At 38.9% G+C, this 1,758-nt stretch overlaps 1 protein-coding gene across 2 annotated transcripts in view; it reads right to left on the reverse strand.

Moving 5' to 3' along the window:
* The window catches only part of b4galt5 (UDP-Gal:betaGlcNAc beta 1,4- galactosyltransferase, polypeptide 5), a 27,579-nt gene that overhangs the window by 3,414 nt on the left and 22,407 nt on the right, over positions 1–1,758 (reverse strand). For both annotated transcript variants that reach the window (XM_032520933.1, XM_032520932.1), the window contains exons 2-3: positions 1,395–1,514; positions 971–1,084 (exon numbers count right to left, since the gene is read on the reverse strand). In XM_032520933.1, coding sequence (XP_032376824.1) covers positions 971–1,084; positions 1,395–1,514 — 234 coding nt within the window. The remainder of the gene's footprint in view (positions 1–970; positions 1,085–1,394; positions 1,515–1,758) is intronic.

Genomic DNA, 1,758 nt, shown 5'->3' on the forward strand with positions numbered 1-1,758 from the left:
GAAAGAAAGAAAGAAAGAAAGAAAGAAAAAGCAATTAGAGTGAGGGAGAAAGAGAGACAGGGAACGGAGATGATGAAAATGTTAATCACAATTGAAAAGGGTATGGAGAAAGAGGGAGAAGGGGAAAATGAACAACGCTTGTCAAAGCTTGTTGAAGCTCTCAACCATTTGACTGCTCATCATTAGGGTTAGCCTCTTATGTACAGAAGCACAATGAAAGTATACTTAAAGCGTAACTCTTGCCAAAATGCATCCTATGGTCTTTTTGTGAATGTACTCGAGTCCAGCTTTCGTTTAAAAGCACATTTAGGACGGAAGCACCACTTTTAAGATTTACCGTTTCCTTGTTTTTCGGTCAAATGGCCTTTTGAATGGGAGAGGTAGGGGCACTTTTATGCTAGCCTCAAAATTGCTATTTTTAAAACACTAAAAAGCTTTGCTCAAAGTATCACCAGGGGCTCTACACATGAACTCCAGCATTGAGAAAATAGTTTGTGTTCACAGAGCTCACTAAAAAGAAAGGTTTTGAGCAGTTGTTGTTTACGCTATCCAACATTTTCCATGTCAAAAATAGGTGATCAACGAACGCAAATTCTTATACAAGGCTCCTTTTTTCAAACTACAAGGTAAATATTGTGTTTCACTAACGACAAAACAACCAATCGTCTGTGCATTTATATGGAACTAAGCTTTAGGAGAATAGTAACGAGAATACAGAAAATCTTAAAAGTGGCGCTTCAGTCCTCATTATGCTTTTAAACGAAAGTTTGACTCTGTATATTCACAAAACCCTAGGTTGCATTTTGCCGAGAGTTACGCTTTAAGGGAACATTGCAACGTTGCAACAGCAACTGCTTTATGTAAAAGGTCAACTAACCATATTTTCTCATTTGGTGCCTTTCATACAGTACAAAATTATCTGCCAGGACCAAATCAAAGCATCCAATCAAAGCTTTAACCGTGAACTTACTCATGGTGTGCAGCCTCTCGGGGCAAACCTGAGAGGGGAGGTAGGTGAAGCCCTCAGGGAGGAATGTGGTGGGAGGAGCATCACTCTCGCTCACATTGAAGTCATAGGCATAGTCTGGAGTCAGAAACTAATATGACTATCAACATGACAACCAGAAGCATTTAAAACCAGTCTATATCTGCATGAGTGTAGCTGTGTGGTCTATTGTATTGTATTAATGCATTTTTTTTTTTTATCCCCTCACTTCTTTCACAGTCTAATATATACTCTTTTACACATGTGTGCATCACAAAACAGTAAGACTTAAACAGCTCCTTTACTTTATTTATATAACTAGGCTGGAAACTGTTACTTTCCACATATGTGAATGTAAAAAGTTAAGAATTCCCTATACACCTTGGTGTATCACTGTGTATATTTTTACCTGTGCCATTGATGCTATAAGCCCCTCTCACCACCTGCTCCAGAACCTGGGCCCCAATGTTCTTCACGTTCTCTCTGATCTGGATCCCTCTGGCTTGAACCATGAACACATACTCATTCACTGTGGACAGATGGGAAACGGACAGCGAGTTAAGTCATTTTTAGACACAATGTAAATGTAACAATACTATTTCTTAACTGAACATTGGAAGATACTTTAGAAAAAAAAGAGAGCTAGAGCAGTTATATATAAAAACCAAAGATAGTGCAGCAATGCAAACTATCATTACTAAGAGGTCCTTAGCGTTCAGTTTCTATGCTCCTCATATCTGGAACAAACTCCCAGAAAACTGCAGATCCGCTGC

The sequence above is a fragment of the Etheostoma spectabile genome, chromosome 7, assembly GCF_008692095.1.
Source record: "Etheostoma spectabile isolate EspeVRDwgs_2016 chromosome 7, UIUC_Espe_1.0, whole genome shotgun sequence".
Taxonomy (NCBI): domain Eukaryota; kingdom Metazoa; phylum Chordata; class Actinopteri; order Perciformes; family Percidae; genus Etheostoma; species Etheostoma spectabile.